We start from the raw sequence: 21,273 nt of genomic DNA, 5'->3' as shown, positions 1-21,273 counted from the left end.
CATGATAATGTAATTGGAAATAAAACTGTCCATCCTCAAAAGCCAGACTTCCCTATTATTCTATTAAAATCCTGTAGCTGTGTGCTAAGCATTTCTGAATGCATTATATCAGAAATAAAAAGACAGCAACACCTACTATTCAGTATCCAGGAAAGGGATCAGTCCTATTACTGTGAGCGACAGATTTCTTGGAATAATATCAACTAACAGTGAAACCACTCCAACAGAATTTGGGATCCCAGAAAATGACAAAGAAAGCAGGAAAGCAATAATGAAAGCTATGGCTGTATATGAAATTTTGAGTTCTATGAAACACCACAAGATATCTGAGCTGCATGAGGGCAGAGGTGAAAGCAAGGATCTCCTCTACAAGGGAAAGGATTCAGCCACAGAGGATATAATCCATGGAACCCATGAGCTAAAGAATAATGGAAAGGCTTACTGACCTGTATGCAAAGCTGTGCTGCTAGAAAAAGTAGGCTTGAGGATAATTGTTTTAAAATAAAAATTCCATGGCACAACAGTGGGGAAACCCACACATTTATCAGGTACCTTAATGTTTTTGTCTGACGCAAAAGAAAGGAATTAGTTGTGAAGAATAACTCCTACATTCTAAACAGGTTTATAGGAAAGCAGACACCAAGAGGACGAGCCTTGGCATATCTTCAGAGTCACTAAAACAGGTCTAGCTGCACATATTTTTATTTTGATCTAATCAGAAAGTAAACAAGAGCACATACAAGTTGTCAACACATGAGCAATCTCAAGAGTAGAATATGTTGTTTGAGATGTCCCAAATCAAATACTTCTGAAAACAGAAGACCATAATATTTGACAGCTACTGCTTCTAAACAAGACAAGAATTTAATGCTAAGAATATACATTAATTTTAAAATGAGACTAGTAGCATTTTAAAATGTTTCTCTTCCTGTTGCCTTAATAATATTGAAAATGTTGAATTATTCCCTGTATGTAAGCGTTTAGTTTAGGATGCCTATTTTATGTAGTGTCAGACACCAGAACAGATTTTACAAAACTACCATGAGAAAAATCATGAAGGGCAGCAGCATATGAAACTATTAACCAAAAGTCAAGCTTTCACAGGGTGCCTCAGTTAAATACAACCAGTGGAACAAACCTTCTATTCCAAAACACTGAGCAGGTATTTTCAGAAATCCTAAGTCTCTTTGCTGCACAAACCTATGCAAAACAACCTAAATAAAAAAGCTTCTGAAATTAAAACTTGAATTCTCTCTAATCAAGAGGACAAAGAAGTAGGTATTTCAAGTTCAGTAAGGAAAAGGCTTCTATAAAAATACTGTTAAATGTGAATTTGAAGAACACTCAAAACTCTTCTTTGTAGCAAAAAGAGCTTCAACAGATTTCACTCTGTCAGGTAAAGAGAGGGTCCTGCTCTGTGCCCTCTAAACATGATTACACACTCTTCAGTGTTCTGTAATGTGCCAGGCACTGCTGTACTGCAGACATGATGGATCATCACAAAGTCCTGCTCCTTTAAGACGTGCAGGCATTGATTGAGGCATATGATTAGAAAACCAGAAACAGCAAGAGCAACTTTTCAATTAAATTCAAAACAAATATTAAAGCTTAATCAGATTCTTGTTGTGCTAGTCTGTAGCACATTAAGTTCATAAGCAATACACAATATAAGCCCATCCTCCTTCATTAAATAAGAAACAATTCCTCAGTATAATGTCCTTGCTGTATTTTTGATCAGCTTTATTATCTACTCTGACCAAGAGCTCCTAAACGGAGAATGAAATAGCAAAATCAATTGAGAAAACGGGCTGTATTTAGATGACAACTGCTGACACATTATTTCATAATCCAATTGCTCTATTCTGACACTCAGGGAAATGTTTCTTAAGGAGGAATTTGCATGCAATCAAAACAGGTAGTCACAGCCACATCCTGATTCATTCACAAGTCCAAATCCTGCCGATACACGTGAGCTGGGGAGCTACGCCCCTGGATTTCCTCAGGCTTGTCAAGGTCAAGCTGGCTCTCTCCTCCACCCAACCCACTCCAGAAAACCAATGCTCACAGTCTCTTCAAGATCCAACACAACATCAGTATGTACAAAAGGCGTTGGGCTTTGGCTTCTCTGCAGATCATTTCCTCCTCACCCAAGGAGCTCCTCCTATCTTCCATCCCAAGTCATGTGATACTAAGCAATGCTGGAAAAATTAAGATCCTCTATAAAGCTACAAGATGCACCCACTTCTTTATTGTCAGAGTCCCTCAAGTTCCAGAATCTCTGCCCAGTTTTTAAATATGTTACTTCAATGCTTCTGATGGGCAGCAGGAGGACAGACCCATGGCTGGGCCAAGAAGAGAGAGACTTTATAAATCCTTGGAATTGAACTCCAGCAGAGCTCCCCTAGAATAGTAGGGACATTGGGTTTGGGGACTTGGGGCTTCTTGTGCTCCCTTCCTCTGAATCACCTTGATAATTCCACATACATCACATACTATATATATATATATTTTTTTTTTTTTTGTGCATGTGACCTTTTGGGTTCTTTACACTAGGAAAAACCAAGCCTAGACACAAGAAAAGCAGACAGATGTTGCAGTGACTTTACAGACATTTCACACTCTCTTAGCAATGCTTCTCTACATCTGCTTTCACTACAATTTCATCTTTTTTAAATGAAATAGACATTCCACCTAAATAATGCCAGAAGAATAAAAAAAGCTTGGCACAAAGAAATGCATTACTTGATCATCTCCTTTCCACAATCTGTGCAGACATTTTTTTTTTTAATTTTACTCACATTTTTACATGGCATTTGACCATGTTTATAGCAAGTAAACTGATTTGCAGTCTCTTTCAAGCCATAAATGCTTGTATTGTTAAGGTATTAGTATGCTAACAAAGTAGACCAAATTTTATATTCAAGCCTTGAACAAATGCAAATTAATAAAAAGCTGAAGGATCACTTTAAGTTTTGACTAGGGAAATGAGGTAATCCTAACACATTACACACCACCAAAAAAAACTGTCACAGCTGAACACATTTCTGAAATATCTGTCCGCCTATCTTCAGAAGGTATTTTTGCTGATTTGGAAACAGCTTTTCTTCAATTTTATACTTCTGAACAATGTCCAAAACCTGTTACAATGTTACATTCTTGATTCCTCAATAATATTAATGCAGTGTAGACCTCACTGACCCATTCATCAATGTAAGACACACTTGTATTTTGATAATTGTCTCTTGCATTCCACAGGTACTAGCAGGTGGCTTACATTTTGCCATTTCTGGATAGCAGTTTGTATTCCCATTAATGGATAGTGCAGCTTAAAAACCCAGGAATTTCTAAAAAAGGGCAATTTGTCATGTTCATGTATTTTCTTCTATAGACTTCTCACACTGGACATGGACAGTCATTCCAAAAAAATTCAGCAAAGCACCAAAGAGAAATGGCAAGACAGCCTTACCCACGGACACCACAAAATACTTTGAGAGATTTATAAACAGCATATTCATAGATTAATATCATAAATTTGGTTATACTGGGTCCATAGATATGGGGAATTACTCTGCTACTGGAGCTCAGACTTTGGATAAGAAGAAGAATGTAATTACTTACAGTCACTAACAGTCCCATGGGCCTTTTCACAGTCACAGAACTAATTACCCTTTCAGCTGGCTGAGTTAAAACGAGCCTGACTGCTGTTATTTCAGTTGTGGATGAGGCATGTATGACACAGAAACACTGGTAAGCAGTTCTGCAAGGCACCAAGGCTATGATGGCTCTGTAAAGGGGTTTCCCTGGGTTGCCTTGAAGAGACAAGTGCTTCCTTATGGTCCAGAATCAGCACACCAAACACTCCTCTCCACATCTCTAAGTGCCAGACACCTCCATCTACTGTGTGACAGATTTTCCTGATTGATACACCTTCAAAGAATGCAGTGGGATACAGGATCAACAATAAAACTGTTGACACTCATCCTCCATATTTTCAATTAGCAAACATAAACAAAAAATGATCAAATATATGTAAACAATGCTTAGATTGTTAATTACTTTGCCTTTTATAAATGACTCAACTTTAATGACTCAGCTCTTTCATTTTCACTAATAGTCTAAGATAAATTACTAATAATACACTTTAATAATAACATTGTAATATACAATAAAATTAGTTTGGACCTGTGGACTAAAAGTAGGTCTCAGTAATCCAGGGTAAGTGGTGCAGTGGATTTGGTGTAGAGCTAAAATATTAGTCAGCACACATTTGTGCAAGGTAGTCTGCAGTGCACCCCGCCAGAGCTTTCAAGCATCAGTTCAGCTGAGTTACATAAAGAGACATTTGTGAGAAAAAGGCAAGCAGCAGAGTTAAGAGATGAGGTGCTCAGGGATCACTGCCACAGCAGAGGACAGTGGCACCTCCACTGCCGGTTCTATTGTACCCACTAGGAATGAGGGCAAGAATGTGGAGTAGCCATTAGGTGGCAACAACTTCAAATTGCTTCCTGTCCCTCCTGCCTCTGACCCACTGACCTAAAACAATCCACAGAACATACAGGCAGATTTAGCACAGTTCAAAGCAAGTACAGCCCTTGCTTCCCACACCAGTGTGATTTTTAAGCGAATAAAGGGCCATGAAAAATGCTTCCCTTGGAAGGAACCTGTTCTAGGGCCCATGTTGGACAGCTCTTGGGCAGTGCCATGGCAGAGGAACATCACCTGTGCACATCATGGAACAGAAACACCTTCCTCCAGAAAATTAATGAGGTGTTTCTTTAGAAGAGCAATGAAGACTGATCCTGATGACATGTCTGCATCTTGGTTCAAAAGACCTTAAAAGATTTACCTGTATCAGGTACATCTTCTAAAAACAGTGTTGTATTAGAAGCTGTTTATATATTTCAGAAAATTTTTTAAAAGGTGATAAACCATGGTTACCAGAATCCAGCAACTTCATTTTGACAGTGCCTTTTATATGTGTTTCTCTTTTTCTGTCTCTATTTTTCCATAAATTCTTAGTATGAAATTTGAACTTTAGAGGCTTGTTTGGCATACATTCTTCCCTATAAATCAAAATAAAAGTCTAGATTTTAAGACAGAAATTCAGTATCATAAAACCATAGAACGGCTTGGAAGGGACCTTAAAAATTACCCAGTTCCAACCTTCCCAGATTTAACTATTTTGTACTTAACAGGATTGTCTCCACCACACACAAACAAACAAAAAAAAATTATAATCTTAAAATGTTATTTAACCTGAATTTTCTTCCTTTTCCCATAACTGCTTATAAAGGAGACAGCTAATACATATTTTCTTCACCACAGGCTCTTTTTTACATTAGACAGTATCAGTTTTACTTTAACAGAAGCAGCAAGCAAAACCACTCATAAAACTGCCTTCCTGCCAGTGACATCATAGTCTAACATAACCTATGCTGGGAAAGGTGTCCTTTGCTTAGGCTGATAGAAGATATCTACAGGATTGTGCAAAATAAGTATATGCTGACATATACAAGGATATGCACAAAGAAAACAAAACAATGTTGCAAATAACATCAACAGAAGTGCACGTATTTATAAAAAAAGGCTGACGAAATCTTGAAGGTCATTACCTACTTTAAAACTCAAAGGTGAAAATGAAGGGGCAGAGACTTGGTGGACTATGACACAAGAGAAAGCAAATTCTGCTATTAGCAGCAGAAACTGTTCCTTTGACACAGAGATGATAGACTGATTCCAGAGTGACAGTTGTTATGCAGCCACCAGTAGGAACTGCCATTCTGCTAAGTAACATTTTGAGTAAGAACAAATTTCCATAAGAATAAAATTTTCAAATGTGTATTCAAGCATAAAATAGCTTGGATAAAATATTAATCCTACAGGTGAAAAGTGCTTCCTAAGCTCTTTTCACAGGGAATCACCTCTCTGCAGGTGGGCAACATACAAAAATCTCTGTAATGTGTTATTTATTTTTACTACAGACACTGTCTAAGCAGGCAATTGGAATTCATGCAAATATCCAAGCAGGAAAGCTTGCAGCTCATAGTGTGCATTATAAGCAGCTGCTGCTTTCTTCTCTGCTTCACCATGAAAACAGAGTATTTCTAAGCCTTAATATGCAGCAGTACAAAGATTATGTTACAATAATATAAAATAACACAAGGTCTACTTTCTCCTTGGTCTTTGAAAGAAAATATAGAGTCATTAATTTGGCCATCAACACAGCTGCAGAATTGTTTTGTGATGACTGCATTTTTAAAGAAAAGAGAAATACTGCACAGCAATAGACATCATATGGAGCTAACACCAACTTGGTGGCTCACCTCCATCCTCACCTGCTATCAACTCCAACACATTAACTTAATCAGAGCAGAACAGCCCTGATACACAAATACACAGGGTCAGCTCCTCCCAACCTTTAGGGAGAGAAAATACTAAAGAGAAGTGATGCAGTGCTAATTTGCAGATCACACAGAATCAATTAGGTTGGAAGAGACCTCTAAGATTACATGGTTTTTACCATCCAAAAAGCATACAAGCAGTGTTATAGTTGAAAAGGCAGAAAAAGGAAGGCTAGAATGTGTGCAAATCCACTTTACACAGTGCTAGAAAAGACTCCTCCTGTAAGCACAGGATCAGGAATCTGTCTCCCTCCTGGAATAACACTCAAGAAGGGAATGCTGGTTTCCAAACCCTCCCTTGTGCTGAGGCTAACACCAAAGGACTGGTCTACATCTCAACTACACACAGTTACAGTTCCTCCATCAGCCCACCAGGAAGTTATTTGCAGGAAGCTCTGCAAAGTGTTTGTGAGGAAACCCCTCACATGTCCATAACACAATCAAAACAAAGGCTGTGGAGCAACATTTCTCTTCATTACAGGTGCTACTTCAGTTCTAGAAAATTACTTTTAGCCTGTCACATAGTTTGTACACTTCAAGTCCAACATTAATTTTGAGATAAGAGCCTTCTTCCCAAACACGGGCAGATTCTAGAGTATACTGAGCACATGCACCTAAAACCCAATATTTCAAATACACAAAGCTAAAATATGCATCATCTCCACTAACCACATTTTTTTTAAAGCTTACCGTAAGAAAGAGTAAATATTTGGAACTCAACATACTGAAGACAGTATTGGTCTTTTTCCCATATATCAACTACCCAAACAGCTGCCTGGCTACCTTACAAGACACTCTTCTACCTACAGAAGTTCTCAAATTTTACACCTTAGATGTATTTCAACCAACCAGAACTACTGGGCCTATTGATCAAGTTTCAAAGGCAACATACTGATCTTCTGAACTGAAACAGGGAGTGAACAAGGATTTCTTAATAAAAGACAGACCCCATCTTACTGCTGTAAAGCAACTGCCAATCTACACAGCTTTATGGAAAAAAAGGTATTAAAGTTTTAATCAAACTCATTATATGATATAACATGTAATAGAGCCAACAATGCTAAAGCTGTATTAGTAGCAGTAGCTTTTTTTCTTGACACACTGAGGTATTCCAGACTACAGGAAAACTACAACCATTGCTAAATACAACATATTTATATAAATATTCTTAGAGGTAGTTCAAAGAGTCCAGAGCTGAAGGTTTAAGAGGGCACTACAACTAGAGAGAGAAATGGGGGATATTAAAAAAAAAAAAAAAAAAAAAAAAAAAAAAGGGAAGGTAACAAAAAATGTTTCATTAGAATATGGGACTTCTCACCTGCAGATTGCTTATAAAAATGTCTAAGGAAGGTACCTGAGATAAAAATCAATTGTCAACAGGCTTTGAGTTGCTACACAAAGGTCAAAACCCCCCTGCAAAATTCCTGTGGTATAGAGTTGGGAAGGTCAAACCCCTCTAACATTTTCCTTGTTAAAAGAAGAAAGAAACAACCATAGCATTTCTTTAGTAAAGGAATTCAATTCTAATTGTGTGACAATCTGCAGAGCAATAATTAAGAAATTCTAGTTTCCAAGCAACCCCCTATGCTAAAAGAGATTGAAATTATCCTAAAAAAAAAACCAAAACCAACAAAAACTCAGCTAGCAGTACTACCACCAAATACAGAGATATGCTTTTCCTGATTAAGCTAAATAGTTCCAAAAGGAGAAAACCTTCTGAAAAATAAAAAAGGTAGATATCAGAATTGCAAAAATAATTTTTAACCAAGGAAAATGTTTATATATGATGCTTCCAGCAACAAAAGACACAAAGAACAGTAAAATTTTACACATAGGCAGCTGTAAAACAAGAGAACTCTCTAGAAAAGTAGACTTCCAGTATTGCTCTAGACAATTTACAGAGGCAACTCCCCTCCAAATCATTGTTTTGTTGATTCCTGTATGGCATTCAGACATCCAATGTAGAAAGAGAACCCTCTGTAAACTGTCATTAAAAAAGCATGCAAGCTCAGATCCCAAAATACAACTTTAACATTTGAAGGTCCCGACCAGAGCAGTGAGTTGAAGCCATGCTGCTACAGAATTCTTCAGGTTCAGATGCTTTGTAAAATTCTAGCTCTTCCATTATATCTGTATGTTAGCTTCTCTTCTGCAGAAAGGTTTGGAAGATTGCTCCTCAGATCCTCCTCACTCAACACACCCACAGCCCCACTGCAGAGGAAAGTGTTCCTCATTGGATAAATATATGCTAAAGCAAAATAACTTTGCAGAATTATTGGCTTATTTCACTAAATTGCATACATGCAAATATCATTAGTGAATGGCTACTTCTAATACCATCTGTCCAATGCCAAGGGCTCTTTAGCAATAGTTTATATGGCAAAAGCATTATAGTGAAGGATTATATTTTATTTACCTTGATGAGTCATTGTGACAGGTTCTTCACTGGATACATTGTTGTAAATGACCACAGCTGTGGCATTATGTGAAGCTGCTCGCAGTATTTTCTCTTTAAATGTACAATTTCCTCTCTGTAGTAAAGCAATCCACTGCTTGGTGTTTGGTGGGACCTGGAAACGCGTTCGAGGGTCACAGCCCAGACGATCTGCAACTGAAATGGGAAACAAATTTACACAGATGGTAATTTCTTCTAACAGGCAAAACAAAAAAAAATCCTAATTCCAAGTTGCTGAAGTACTTTAATGTTATGCACTAGGAAGCCACTATTCTCCTATGAAGAAAGTCTAAAGATAACCATATTCTTATGAAAAAAAGATTTTAAAAAAAGAAGTCTCACGCATTGAAAGCTGTGACTATATGCCCAGGAATTAGGCTCACTAACACAAGCTATTTTTAACTCCAGTGCAGCTAGAATAATGAATTCACATTCAAATCAATACCTGCCTAGAGGCTGAAAAACATTAGAATATGGTTCATCTGCTATAGGCATTTACAAAACAGCTGTTTATCAGTCATTCTGGGGAGTACAAGTATTTTTTTTTTTTCTTCCTAATGCAGCCACAAATATCACTGCAGTGGGAAGTACAACTGAACAAAGCAGGTTGTGAAAACAAGATTTCAGAGTTATCTGCCATGTGCAGGCTACTGTAAAAAAGGACATTAAAAGCTGATCTTGTAAAACCCCAGCAGCCAACATCAGCTTTTTACATATGCACATTTTGTCTACAAGGAAATGTATTTGAATTCATAGAGAAACAAATGGGTTTGCAAACACAATGCACTCGTCAGGTATAGATGGTATAAAGGAAGAGTAACAGAAATGGCAAATGCCAGATGTTTGAATTCAACAGTTTGCAAAGCTCTTTTGTCCCTTCTGATGGTGTAACATATCCTGCAACAACTCAAAGCCACAGAGCTGTGTACAAAAGGCACAAAAGGCAGAAGTGACTTCCCAGCAGCTGAAACCGATGAAAGATGGATCTGTTTGCAAAACTGGAAACACAGTTTAGTCTGATACACTGGTCATATCACTAAAGGATTTTAATTTAGAGCCAACAACAGTTTATAATGCAAATATATTTGTCTTTTTGAATGGCAAGAGTATAATAATCTTTGGCTGCTAAAAATAGTTGGGATAAACAGTGAATTTTTCAAGACATAAAAAAACCAATCTATTTGTATAATAGCTCAGAAAAATTACAGTTCTGCAATGTAAGAGCAAATCAAATGAAGTCTCCCATAATTTTTTCCTTTTCAAGAAATGAGTTTAGCACAACTATGAGATTACAGAAAAAAAATCTACCACCAAAAAATGTCCAGTTTAATATATTAGCTAGAAACAAAAGCCTTTTTAAGCACTCTCAGTTTAACATAGCTGAGATTTTGTTAAAATCTGTAACAAAGGAGATCCAAAGAACGAAAGATGTTTTCTGAAACAAAGAAAATCTTCTGCTTGCCTAAAGAAAGCTAGTGCAGACGAATCTATATTGTGGCAGAGGTACAGGAAGTCATTGCATCTCTTAATTTGGACAAGAAGTGCCTCTCCCTGTTCCCCTGGAAGGAGGGTGGGGAGCCAGATACCAGAACATCCTTTTCACAATTGTTTTTCAAGCCTGTATGAGACATCTCAGATATGGAGGGCTATTCGCTGTATTTTTACAGGCATCAGGGAAAATCTGAAATACAGATGCCTGAAGCCAGGTTTTATAGAGCGTTTTCTTCCGTTACCCTGACATCTTTACTGGAATCCCTGTGGAAATTGCTAGCCAGCACTGATCCACACGTGTTTTGCAGCACTGGTGATGGCCATCATAAACATCAACAATCACAGAAGAGCACGTTCACACCCCCTGCACTTCTGCAATTTGTCTTTATAACTTGAGAACAGTATGTATTTTTGAAAGGAATTATAGTCCTTTTTGAAAATGAAGAATCACAACACAGGCACATGTGCCACCAACCTTTTTGCCCTCTGTTAAGATAAAGGCTGTTTAATGCACGATTCTCCCTTGTTCTGAAAATCTCCACTCAAAAACATGGAAGGAGGAATGCACCAGCAGACTGTAATAGGAAGTTTCTCAAGACTTGAAAGATAAAAATCCCATCCTTCTCCCATGAAATCATATTCAAGAATCTCAGGTATGATACATCTGTTTGAAAATACCATTTTCTAAATGGCTACAATTCCAGAGAATCCCTCAACAGCCAAAAATAAGTCTGAAAGTAGACACTATGGTCAATATAAATTTATGGATTAAAACCAGTAATACTACAGATTATGTACTGTTTCCTTCAGTACAATCATGATCAAAACTAAAATATGAAGTGAAAACAAAACTGGCCACAAGACAAGGTAATGGATTATTACAGTGAAAAACCATAAAAGCAACAAAGAGCACCATGAATGAGGAAGAAGCATTCTCCAAATTCATGCAGGCACCTTTAAATTTGTATGCTTGAAAATTTTAAGCTTAAAAAGCAACAGAGAAAGCAGTAAGAGACAACAGAAACTGCATCGGTGGGAAAAGTAGTACAAAATTTTCTACCACAGTAGAGATCAAAGTCTCCCTCAGCTGTGGACAGAGCTATGAAATGTTACTGGATAAAGCAAAAGAATTAGGAAACAAGATATTAAGAGATTAAAGCTTTCCAGATATAGACCAACAAACACCAGTCAAATGCTTACAGTATGTTATCCTGATGAGGTGTATTCACTATATCCTGATGAAAATTTAACAGCTGACAACATTAGCTCAGTACTATTTAAGTAATACAAAAACATTGAAGAAAATCTGGTTGGTTCAGATAAATCTGAACTGTCTGCAAGTCACTTGAGATTTAATAAAAAGTCACAACCCACTTTTCTTTGCATTAGCATTCTATTCCACCACACAAATGTTAAGTAATCTTTTCCCTTTTAACTAAATAAAATTCAGAAACAATAGTGAAAAAGGTGGAGTGTTTTGCTTGCCTTTTCAATAGACTGAAGATATTCCAAAAAGCATGGAAGTCTTGAAATCACAGTCACCCTTCTAGAATAGTGAGATGGTTACAATGAAACATCTCCTGTACAGCTCAGGTGTCAGTGGTATCAGCAGGCACAGAAGGGGACACACATGAACAGGGGCAGCCAGAATCGTCTCTGACACTCTCCGCTACCCGGCCATCTATGATCTGCTGTCCAAAGCTCAACTAGAATCAAAACCAAATGGGCTCCAAGCATTACCTGGATGATCACAGAATTGTTTGGGTTGGAAAAGACATCTAAGATCATCAAGTCCAACCAGTAATCTGGCACTGTTGTGTTCACCACTAAGCCATGTTCCTGAGTACCACAACTACAAGACTTTTAAATACCTCCAGGTGTGGTGACTCCACCACTGCCCTGAGCAGTCTGGTTCAGCACTTGACAATCCTTTTAGTGAAGAAATTTTTCCTAATATTGAATCTAACTTCCTCCAGGCACAGCTTGAGGCAGTTTCCTCCTACTGTGCCACTTGCTACCTGGGAGAAAATGCTGAACGCCACTTGGCTCCACCCTCCTGTCAGGGAGTTTTAGACAGCAAGAAGGTCCTCCCTGAGCCTCCTTTTCTCCAGATCCTTCAGCGTTTCTTCATCAGACTTGTGCTTCAGCCCCTTCCCCATCTCCTTTATCCTTCTCTGGACACGGTCCACTATCTCAATGTCTTTCTTGCAGTGAGAGGCCCAAAACTGATGTTACTTGTGAGAATGAAAAGCAACTTCATATTAAAAACAAAAAACAAATCACTTGCAGAGAGAAAGATATGATCAGAAGCTACTCATGGAAGTTAAGAAGATACAAGCATACAGAAAGCCATTTAAGTAAGTTTCCCTATAATATACTACTCTTCTGGCTTATTTGAAATATAAGCTATTTCCCCTGCCTGTCTCTGTGTTTATCTATGCATCATGTGTTGGCAAAACCCCCATTTTTCTGGTTTAGAAGGTTTAGAAGTGGCAGCCTGCTGGGTTAAAGAGCTATGTACAATGTTGTTGTAAATATCTCCCTTCCTACTAAGTCCCAGCACCACAGAAGAGCCTCTTTACAGAAGAATCAGCTGTGATTTAAGTACCCACCATTAGGCTCATGTTTGTTTTCTGCTTTAGGAGAGCTTCAGTTTCCTTTTGCAGAATACAAAGGGCTGCTCAGTTTGTGTATCTGTTTTTCTTTGAGCATTTTTTATAACTCAAGACCCCTTTCTGCTGAAGGACTCAGGCTTGTGACAGCATTTTAGGGATTCATGGGAAAAAAATAGTCAATGATGCAACAGATCCAACCAAGATTCCTCAACTACTGAAGAAGCAGTGGCAAGCTCATATCAGCACAGCAACTGTACCTTCCTTTTCCAATTGCCTGACCATTTTCTAGCCTTCTCCCTATAGGAAGGGGAGCCATTTTGTGGAGCAAAAATGAACCAAAAAGGGCAGTTCCCAGCAGCTTTGTCACAGGTGCACACCTGTCTGAATGCAGACTGTCCCCTAGTTCTGAACTGTGCCTGGGCTTGCTCTTTCTCACGCTGTGTTCCTGCTGCTCTTGCATCGCTTTGAACACAACTGTGACACTTCAGCCAAGGTTGCTGCACTGGCTGTTAGCAGACTTTGTCCCCTTTTCACACAAATATCCCACTCTCTGTACATTAAGCATTTTATTCTGTGCAGGGCTTTTTTCTCTATTTTTTTTTCTCTCTAAAGGTCAGATATCTTGCTATTGATTTCATCTTAGCTAATACTGTCATCTGTAAAGCCAGCACCAGTTGCCAGAGCTGGTCTGTATCAGCTACACATACAGAAATCATTTTAAAGTCTGACCTTCAATCACTGTAATACAATAGCTGGAGAGACACCACTAGTATTTTGAGGGACAGCAGATCAAGAGGCTTGTTGGGAAGGAAAGCACAGAGGAACACAGGAAGGTACAGTGCCATGCAGGCTGCACCCCAAAGCATTCCCTCCCTGCAGCTCTGCTGCCCAGGTAGGTGCTATATAGAACACACAACTGGTAAAACAAGACAGCTTTGTGCAACACATTAATTACAATCCTGTGATAAAATTTTGAGAAAAGGAATTCAGCTGGGAAATTCACAGAGGCAACTCAGCAGTGCTGATAGATTATTTCAAGGAATGGTACTAGTTATTTTCTATCCCATTAGGGCTTAATAGATGCAATGGACATATTTTCTTTCAAAGCATTACTACTTGTGCTATTAGCAATATAGCCCTTATTCAAGCCAGTCATAATTTCTACTTTATAAGGTGGTGCCAATGAATCAATGAGCTATGTACAGCAACATTTTCTTTTCAACAGCTCTTTCAGGTAATTGCTTTGACTAAAGCTGGCTTTAGCACGAAAAGAAACTCTTTGAGCAAGAGGTAATCTGGTTTCAGGGAGGAGGTTAAACAAAAGAAAATCACTGAAGCTTAGAAGACTCCTGTAATAGTTCAGATTTAATCTTGTTAGCTCAGTATTCTACAATTATGGCTATACACTCCAATATATAACCTCCACTTTTGCTATCAATTAATGACTACCAATTAAGCTGAACACAAAGATCAATGATGGACAGAAGCATGGCACAAGATCCTTCTTCCCCTACTCTACTGATATATTTGCTCGTTGCATTTTCAATAGCCTTACTGGTTTGGATTCTGGGCCAGAATTTCTGTCTGAATGCTGTCTAAAGCTCCGCAGTTACCAGGAAACTGGCATTTCAAACCTTCTGCAGCTAAAACTTGTTCACACAACATGTTTATGAAGTGCCAGATGCTACAGAATGCTGTAGTTACAGCACTATGCACAAGATACACCTCCTTCCTAACACTGAGCAAATATTGTTTCTTCCACACTTTCACCTTTTTCTAACATATGTTTTTCCTCACATTCTCAGTCTCCTTGCCAAGCCCCAGCCCTTATATCCCTTTGGGAGAGCTCTCCTTTCTATGAGCCCTTTCTCCAAAGCAGCTTTCGTACAACCACCACCTCCCTACAAGCCCTTTAAACTCCATCTGTTTCCGCCCCTCCTCACCTGCTCGTTCCTGACCTACTGGCTCAGTGAATTTTAACATTTCAAGTTTGTCTCTGCTGCTGTTTCGCTTCCTATTAGCTCCATCACCAGTCCTGGTCATCCTGCCTGCTTCCCAAGCCAGCCAAGGTGCACAAAGCCTCACCTCCCAGCAAGTCCTGCAAGAGGATTCTTCAATGCACACAAGACTGAATTTCCAGTCTTCACACTGGACTCCAAAAGCAATAATCCAGATTCAACAGCCACAAATAATCCTGTTCCCCATTGAGAATGTTTTTGAGGGAACTAAGCCACAAAACACTTCTGCTTCTATCAAGAACCATTAAGGTGAGTATTCACTGGCTTCTAGCTTGGTTTGCCACGGCAAGGGGAATATACCTGACACCTAAACGTCTGCACCACAACTGGTGTCAGGCACCCAATACCAAAGAGTAAAAGCACAGGTCATTGGAGTGGCACAGGGCTGAACACTTGCACGGTGCATGTGCAGACATCCAGGAGCACCCAGGCAGCTGCTGTGAGAGGACTGGGCTGAAATTACCTGGAAGTGTTCAAGGCCAGGTTGGAAAAGGCTTCAAGCAACCTGGTCTAGGAGAATGTCCTTTCCCAAGGCAGGGGGCTTGGAACTAGAGAATCTTTAAGGTCCTTTCCAACCCAAACCACTCTATGATTCTATGAAAATGCCTGGTTGCACCAAGTCACAGATAAAAGAGTAAGGGACTGAGACACACTGAAGGAATACTATAAACCTAAACTATCAGAAAATCTAAATCAGGCTGTAAAGACTCATTTCACTTCTATCCTTCCATGCACAATAAGAGGAGTTTTGTTTTGTTTTTTTTTTTTCTTTTTGACTCTGCAAGCATTCATGTCCAGAAGTGGTTTAAAACACTCTTTTAATAAGAAATTAACTCATGACAAGAGATAAACAAGTCAGAGGAGGTAAGAAAAGCAACTCGAAGTAGAAGAACGGAACAGAGATTAATAAAGAAACTATGCTGCTATCGTGCATTTAATGTGCTTGGAAAAATATGCCCACACAGCTGCTGAATGTACACCCAGCAACCAACTGTGACCAAGAGCTCACTGGAGCTGCACTTTCACAAGTCACATTCACAGGCGGTCATGCCAGTTACTGCCACCCCACTCCCAGGGGAACACTGCCTTTGAAAGCCCCTATCAATTTCATACAAGCTCTATAAAAAGAACACAGAAAGAGTTTTAATACATGTATTAACATGACAAGTTTGGATTCCATTAAAGAAATCCTGCTAAAGAAACAGGAGAAGTGATTGACTATCATGCTGCACTGAGATTTAAAGGATGAGTGACCACATGGAGCTGGCATCTTCAAAAAGCAGCACATAAAATATTAGACATATTCAAGAATAGAAGTCAAAAAACACCACAGAACACTTAAAATAACAAGTTGTGTGTGGTCAGCAGCAGACCATGGACCCCAAGTCTTGAATTAGTAAACTCATTTATTTCCCTGCAGGCAATGAGCAAGGGATGGGATAAGATGCCCCATTCCTGGAAGAGTTCCAAGGCCAGGCTGAATGGGGCTTTGGGCAGCCTGGTCTAGTGGAAAGCATCCCTGCCCACAGCAGGGATGATCTTCAAAGTCCATTCCAAACCAAACCATTCTATGATTCTATGATTCTTCACAGAGCATGCAAAAATGTGAAATTAAGGACACTTCACCTCTGAAATAGTCCATGCCATCAAGGTGGTAACAGATCACCCACATTTGTGAAAATTTCAAAGACAGCCCATAAATGGGTGAATGCTTGACATCACAACAGTTTCAAATTCAAGGTACCTTCAAATAAAGTTGCTAACAATTCTAGAGTCCTTTTCTTCTGAGGATACATGAAAACTGGGGTACAGCATTTACTGCTCTAAGAGCAGTGGCTGGCAGCTACTCATGTTTAGAGCTATTAGAAAAAATTTTGCAAGCGAGTTCACCAGCAATATTAACAGGCTGATTAAAAAAACATGAAAACAATTACTTTCAGTAATACTGCAGCATCTTTTATCAAATCTGCATATAAAAAAGCAGATGTTCAAGAACAGCTTAACTAAAAGCATAAAATATTCCAGTCTTTCTTCTACATTAAACCACAGGCACATGAGCAAAATTCAAATAAAATATAACAATCTACACAGAACAATTCAGAGTATCTAAAAGTAAGGACGACAGCCACTGTTGTGCTTGCTTTAAGTTGTCTGTAATGAAACAGAAGGGCAAAACTGAATTTCCCCCAAAACTGATAACAAAGTTTTAACAACTGCACTATGTCAAACCATGTCAGGCCTGACATTTTCACACTTCCTGCTGTTGCTTCTCAAGAAAGCTATTTATCATAGTACTAAGCAGTAGGTATAAAAATACTGTTTGTAGACTGCTCAAAATTTTATTTAGCTTTTCTTGTTATCAACTGCCTGTGAAAATGCTGCCAAAGTCTCCCTCAGTGTTTAAATTGCATCTTAGTGACAGCATATCAAAAGAAAGTAGAAAAGGTTACAGAGGCAAATTAAAAGAAATTAGTATCTAAAGTTTTTCCTTACACAGCTCAAAAAAAACCACAGCTCAAAAAAAAAGTGCTTTGATACCTTGCACGTATTAAAAAGCAGTATTTTAAAACCTGTTAAAATACTACTTGCAGTGACATTGCTTACATGCCTAAAACTTTCAGGACAGACTCCTGATTTCAAGGGGGTTGTGTGGGGATGTGAAGAACATCAAGAAGCAGAAGAACGACTGCAACATATTTAATCTTAGCTGATAGGATCTGAAGTAAAAATAAAATAATTTTAGAGCAGACTTCCTCAACAATTTCTGCTTCCACACCCCTTCCACCCCAAAATCTATCCCCATTAATATATTCTAATTATATTTTGCAGAGCTAATGAAACTGAGGTCCAGTGAGAATGGCAAGCACCTGCTGATGCACAGCCTGATCCATCTGGACCAGAAGCTTACAGAGGCTGCCTAGCAGAATGCATTTGCTCTGAAGAAGCATCAAAGTATTTTCCTGATCTTAAGATTTGGCAAATTCTCTAAAGCTTCTACTAATACAGTAGTTTTGTGCTATCAATTCTTCTAAAACACTCTTAGTATTCACCACTTAGAATCGAGTTTTAACTGACGACTGTATTTCACTTAATACATTATTCAGATGTTTACTGTCCAGGAGGCAGGTTGGGACCACTGTATTGCATCAAGTGGTCCATTCCTTAAAGATGGCAGTTTAGATAATGTCAAGATGGTTTTCAAAGTAAGATACTATTAAAACTACATCACTATTACTGAAGATACCAGTCTTACTTCAGGCAAAATTCATTACAATACTCTCAGCTGTTCAAATTAGTGTTCTCTATAAACCCAAGCATTCATCAAAAGAATGATGGACAACAGCTTTGCTTAATTAAAAGAAAACTTATTTGTACACTCTATCCAGTGTTCAGTACTGCAAGCAAGCACATTTTAGGCTGGCTATAAGAGCAACAGCTTGGCAGCTTCAATCCTTCCAAGTCTTGATGGGCAGCTTAAATAGTGTTTTTAGAATTGCACACTGAAAAACTGTGACTTCATGCAGTTGCCAAAGCTATCCAGATGCAGACTGAGATGGCTATGCAGCTGTTCTGAGATTCAAAGCAATGCTGTACCCAAATACCGTCAACTATCGCTACCCTCTCTGTAATTAGTTAAGGAATAACACCTTCATCGCTCAGTACACCCATTCTACGCTGGATCTATGCTGGAAAACACATTATGCTTCGCTGAGCCGTTTTTCAAGCCAACACTCTCAGATCATGGATTTATTTTATTTTCCTCTGGGCAAGCTCTTCCTCCTCGTTTGTCAGAGCTCTCTAGGAAAGCCTGCCCAGCCCAGGCAAGGACGAACCACCCGGCAGAGAGCGAGGGAAGCGTTCGTTACCTCCGTTGATAGGGACGGGAGCCACCAGCAGCCCCTTGACCTCCACCTTCGGGGAGTCCTGCCCGTAGCGGCCACGGTCGATCCGCAGCAGCGTGGGGCCGCCGCGCTCGGGGCTCAGCACGGTCACGTTGATGAGCGCGGTGTAGTACGCCTGGCTGGCGTTGTCGGCGCCGGCCGGCCGGACCCGGCCGTGCCACAGCAGCAGCGGCAGCAGCAGCAGCACGGAGGAGCCGCCGTTCCAGTGCTGGCGAGCCCACCGCCAGTTCATCTTCGACTCCGGGCGAGCCGACGGCCGTCACCGGTTGCCTCCGCCGCTCCCCCCCGGCAGCGTCGAGCCCCGCACACCCGGGTGTGTCCTATCCCATCTGACAGCCCGGGAGCGGAGAGAACCAAAAGCGGGCGGAGCGGGGAGGAGAGCTCGGGCTCATGCCATGGGAGGAGCCAGGGGAGTCATGGCAGGTCCCAGCCGGGTCCGATCCGCCGCCGCGGCTCCCAGGGGAGGCTGCTCGGGGGAAGCCGAGCCCCGCCGGTCCCTCAGAGCGCCGCGCTCATAGCGCCCGCCGCCGCCGCGGGGGAGCTGCGGCCGGGCGAGGGCAGGGGAGGAGGCGGGGCGGTGCCGCGGCCCCCTCCCCGCGCAGCCCCTCGCCAGCCCAGGGGAGGTGCGGGCACGAGCCGCCGCTGCCGCCTCAGTCGCGCTCGCGAACAGCCGCGGGGCTCGCTCGGACTCGGCCCGCCGCGCCGCCTCGTTTCGCCTCGGGGCTCGTGGCCGCCTTAGTGCGGCAGGCGGCGCAGCTCAGTGCCCAGCCCGGCGTCCTCAGCTGGCAGCCGTCGCTTCATGCCCGGTTCGCCCCGAGGGCGGCGGGCCCCCGCACCGTCCCGCGGCTCCGCGCCTCGACTGCAGCCCCGCGCTCTGCGCAGGCGCCGCACGCCCCGCCCCGCGCCACGAGGGCGAGAGGCGGGGCTTGGGCCGGGCCACGCCCTCAGGAGGCGGGGCCATCGCAAAGGGGCGGGGCCGCGGTGTATGAGGTCATTGTGGGCGTGGCCCGGCTGGGTGGCTGCGGTGACAGCGGGCTCCGCACGGGCACCGGCCGGGAGTTGGATCCCAGCGCCGCACGGCCACCGGCTGGGAATTGGATCCCAGCGCCGCACGGCTACCGGCTGGGAATTGGATCCCAGCGCCGCACGGCCACCGGCTGGGAATTGGATCCCAGCGCCGCACGGCTACCGGCCGGGAGTTGGATCCCAGCGCCGCACGGCCACCGGCTGGGAACTCGGTCTCAGCGCCGCACGGCCACCGGCCGGGAGTTGGATCCCAGCGCCGCACGGCTACCGGCTGGGAATTGGATCCCAGCGCCGCACGGCCACCGGCCGGGAGTTGGATCCCAGCGCCGCACGGCCACCGGCCGGGAGTCGGATCCCAGCGCCGCACGGCCACCGGCTGGGAATTCGGTCTCAGCGCCGCACGGCCACCGGCTGGGAATTCGGTCTCAGCGCCGCACAGCCACCGGCTGGGAAGGCTGCTGAGCTCGGCGAGTCCAAGCTGCGACCAAACACCACCATGTCAACTAAACCATGGCACTGAGTGCCACATAACAGTCTTTCCTGAAACATCTACAGGGACAGTGACTCCACCACCTCCTTGGGCAGTCTGTTCCAATATCTAAACACCTTAATGTGAAGAAAGTCTTCCTAATGTCCAACCTAAACCTTCCCTGGTGCAGCTTAAGATGTTGGGACACATACACGTACAGGCTCCCATGGCTCCTCAGCATCTTTTCAGAAAAATATTTCCAGTTCAGGAGTGCTGATCACCAAAAAGATACAAAGAAAGAGTTTTAAAGCATGTCAGAAATAGGGGGTAGAAGAGCTGTGTGTGTGAAAACCAGGTGGGGTGTGTTCAGTCTGTCCAGGTAGAACTGAATGGGCTTTTGGGGCAGGAACAGCACAGCTTCTGTGTCAGGTTTCATCATTCCTACTGTATTTGTTGTTACTTGCTTCTGATGTAGTAAAATGGGAAATTGTACAAACACTCAAATATTGTTAATAAATATTAATCGCAGGAAATACTGTAAAATAGGGTTTGATGAATGATCAACTAACATAGTTTTAAGGATTTCAGCCTCTTGGGAGATGTAACAAAATACTGTAATGGCCTCCTTGGATTTTGGAAGACTAACTGAAAATTAGTTACAGCAAAGAGAACAATTACTGCAGGACTGTGAGTTAGGGTATTTTCTAAGTTTCTGAAAAAAATGGCTATGGAGCTGTTCTTTTGAGATATGGTCTCCTTGGTGACTTCCTCAGCTGCACGGGAAGGCCCTCAGATAAGTTTGGTGTTTAACCTATGCATCTGATTAACCTGTTTTCTTCTGGGAAGTTTTGTATTTTATTAATTTGTGATGCACCTGGTCACACACACACACACAC

The 21,273-nt window shown here is 41.5% G+C and overlaps 1 protein-coding gene across 4 annotated transcripts in view; it reads right to left on the bottom strand.

The window, feature by feature from the left end:
- The window catches only part of RNF130 (ring finger protein 130), a 54,893-nt gene extending 35,466 nt beyond the window's left edge, over positions 1-19,427 (bottom strand). For 2 of the 4 annotated variants that reach the window (XM_021552273.3, XM_021552274.3), the window contains exons 1-2: positions 18,847-19,425; positions 8,818-9,012 (exon numbers count right to left, since the gene is read on the bottom strand). In XM_021552273.3, coding sequence (XP_021407948.2) covers positions 8,818-9,012; positions 18,847-19,114 — 463 coding nt within the window. In that variant the 5' untranslated portion in view covers positions 19,115-19,425. Of the gene's footprint in view, positions 1-8,817; positions 9,013-18,846 lie in introns of all 4 variants that reach the window. The other 2 variants (XM_077786677.1, XM_021552272.2) reach the window with 2 other exon arrangements.
- Between the last annotated feature and the right edge of the window lie 1,846 nt (positions 19,428-21,273).

The sequence above is a fragment of the Lonchura striata genome, chromosome 15 (genome assembly GCF_046129695.1).
Source record: "Lonchura striata isolate bLonStr1 chromosome 15, bLonStr1.mat, whole genome shotgun sequence".
In the NCBI taxonomy this organism is placed as follows: Eukaryota; Metazoa; Chordata; class Aves; order Passeriformes; family Estrildidae; genus Lonchura; species Lonchura striata.
This window is presented reverse-complemented; position numbering and strand designations above follow the sequence as displayed.